The 1,985-nt window shown below is 65.5% G+C and overlaps 1 protein-coding gene across 1 annotated transcript in view; it reads left to right on the plus strand.

Annotated features, from left to right (window-relative positions):
* The window catches only part of LOC120510637 (valine--tRNA ligase-like), a 17,124-nt gene that overhangs the window by 2,838 nt on the left and 12,301 nt on the right, over window positions 1-1,985 (plus strand). Inside the window, exons 3-6 of the mRNA XM_039726636.1 lie at window positions 1-141; window positions 682-732; window positions 857-1,015; window positions 1,864-1,974. Coding sequence (XP_039582570.1) covers window positions 1-141; window positions 682-732; window positions 857-1,015; window positions 1,864-1,974 — 462 coding nt within the window. The remainder of the gene's footprint in view (window positions 142-681; window positions 733-856; window positions 1,016-1,863; window positions 1,975-1,985) is intronic.

Here is a 1,985-nt window from a genome sequence, read left to right on the forward strand (position 1 = left end):
CCCGACCCCCCGGACCCCCAGAAAATGAGCCGGGCGGTGACCGAGGCCTTCGTGAGGCTGCACGAGCAGGGCCTGATCTACCGGAGCCGGCGCATCGTGCACTGGAGCTGCGCCCTGCGGTCAGCCATATCCGACATTGAGGTACCCAGAAACCCCCAAAATCACCCCAAAAATAGCCCCAAAACATCCCCTAAATACTGCCCAAAAATCCCCCAAAAAAACCCCAAAAAATCCCTCAAAAAGCCCTGGAATCGTGCACTGGAGCTGCGCCCTGCGGTCAGCCATATCCGACATTGAGGTACCCAAAATAGCCCAAAATCACCCCAAAACCCCCCCCAGGAACCCCCCAAAACATCCCCAAAATACTGCTGAAAATAACCCCAAAAAACACCTAAAAACCCCCGAGATCGGGCACTGGAGCTGCGCCCTGCGCTCGGCCATCTCTGACATTGAGGTACCCAAAATAGCCCAAAATCACCCCAAAAATAGCCCTGAAACACCCCAAAATCCTGCCTGACATACGGCCCCAAAAACCCCCGGGGTCTCTCAGGGATTTGGGGTCCATTTTGGGGTCCCTTTTGGGGGTCCCAGGTGGAGAAGCGGGAGCTGGGGGGCTCTGGGGTCTGGGGATGTTTTTGGGGTCTCTCAGGTGGTTTTTGGGGTCCATTTTTGGGGTCCCAGGTGGAGAAGCGGGAGCTGGGGGGCCCTGGGGGTCTCTCAGGGATTTGGGGGGTCTGTCAGGGGTCTCAGGATGTTTTTGGGGTGTGTTTTGGGGGTCCCAGGTGGAGAAGCGGGAGCTGGGGGGCTCTGGGGTCTGGGGATGTTTTTGGGGTCTCTCAGGTGGTTTTTGGGGTCCATTTTTGGGGTCTGGGGGCCCCGCGGGTCTGGGGTCCCCGGGGTGACCCCGCGCTCAGCCGAGGGCGAGGACGCCGAGGTCGTGGTGGCCACGACGCGCCTGGAGACCCTGCTGGGGGACGAGGCCGTGGCCGTGCACCCCGAGGACCCCCGGTACCAGGTGAGACCCCCGGGGGGCACCTGAGACACCTGGGGGGGCTGGGGACACACCTGAGACACACCTGGGGGTACCTGACACACCTGGGGGCACACCTGGGACACACCTGGGGTACCCCTGGGGACCCTGCTGGGGGACGAGGCCGTGGCCGTGCACCCCGAGGACCCCCGGTACCAGGTGAGACCCCTGAGACCCCCTGAGACCCCCTGAGACACCTGGGGTACACCTGACACACACCTGGGCACACCTGGGGGCACACCTGGGACACACCTGACACACACCTGGGCACACCGGGGACACACCTGGGGGCACACCTGGGACACACCTGGGGACACACCTGGGCACACCTGGGGACACAGGACAAGGGACAGCAGGGACAGAGTGTATGACACACCTGGGGTACACCTGAGACACACCTGGGGTACCCCTGGGGACCCTGCTGGGGGACGAGGCCGTGGCCGTGCACCCCCAGGACCCCCGGTACCAGGTGAGACCCCTGAGACCCCCTGAGACCCCCTGAGACACCTGGGGTACACCTGACACACACCTGGGCACACCTGGGGGCACACCTGGGACACACCTGGGGGGGCTGGGGACACACCTGAGACACACCTGAGACCCCCTGACACACCTGACACACACCTGACACACCTGGGGGGACTGGGGGCACACCTGTGGGCGGGGCCAGCACACCTGGGCACACCTGGATGCACCTGGGCACCCCTGGGGGCGGGGCCAGGCACACCCAACACCCCCGGTACCAATGAGGGGCAGGCCCCGCCCATCTCCGGCCGCGCCCATGCCCGCGTGGGCGTGTCCGCGGTGGGCGTGGCCTGAGGCCCCGCCCCCAGCACCTGCGGGGGCGGTTCGTGCTGCACCCAATCACAGGGCGGCGCCTGCCCGTGCTGCACGACGCCTTCGTCGACCCCGCCTTCGGCACCGGTGAGGGGCGGGGCCGGGGGGCGGGGCTTCG

The sequence above is a fragment of the Passer montanus genome, unplaced genomic scaffold (genome assembly GCF_014805655.1).
Source record: "Passer montanus isolate IOZ18808 unplaced genomic scaffold, ASM1480565v1 scaffold592, whole genome shotgun sequence".
Classification (NCBI taxonomy): Eukaryota; Metazoa; Chordata; class Aves; order Passeriformes; family Passeridae; genus Passer; species Passer montanus.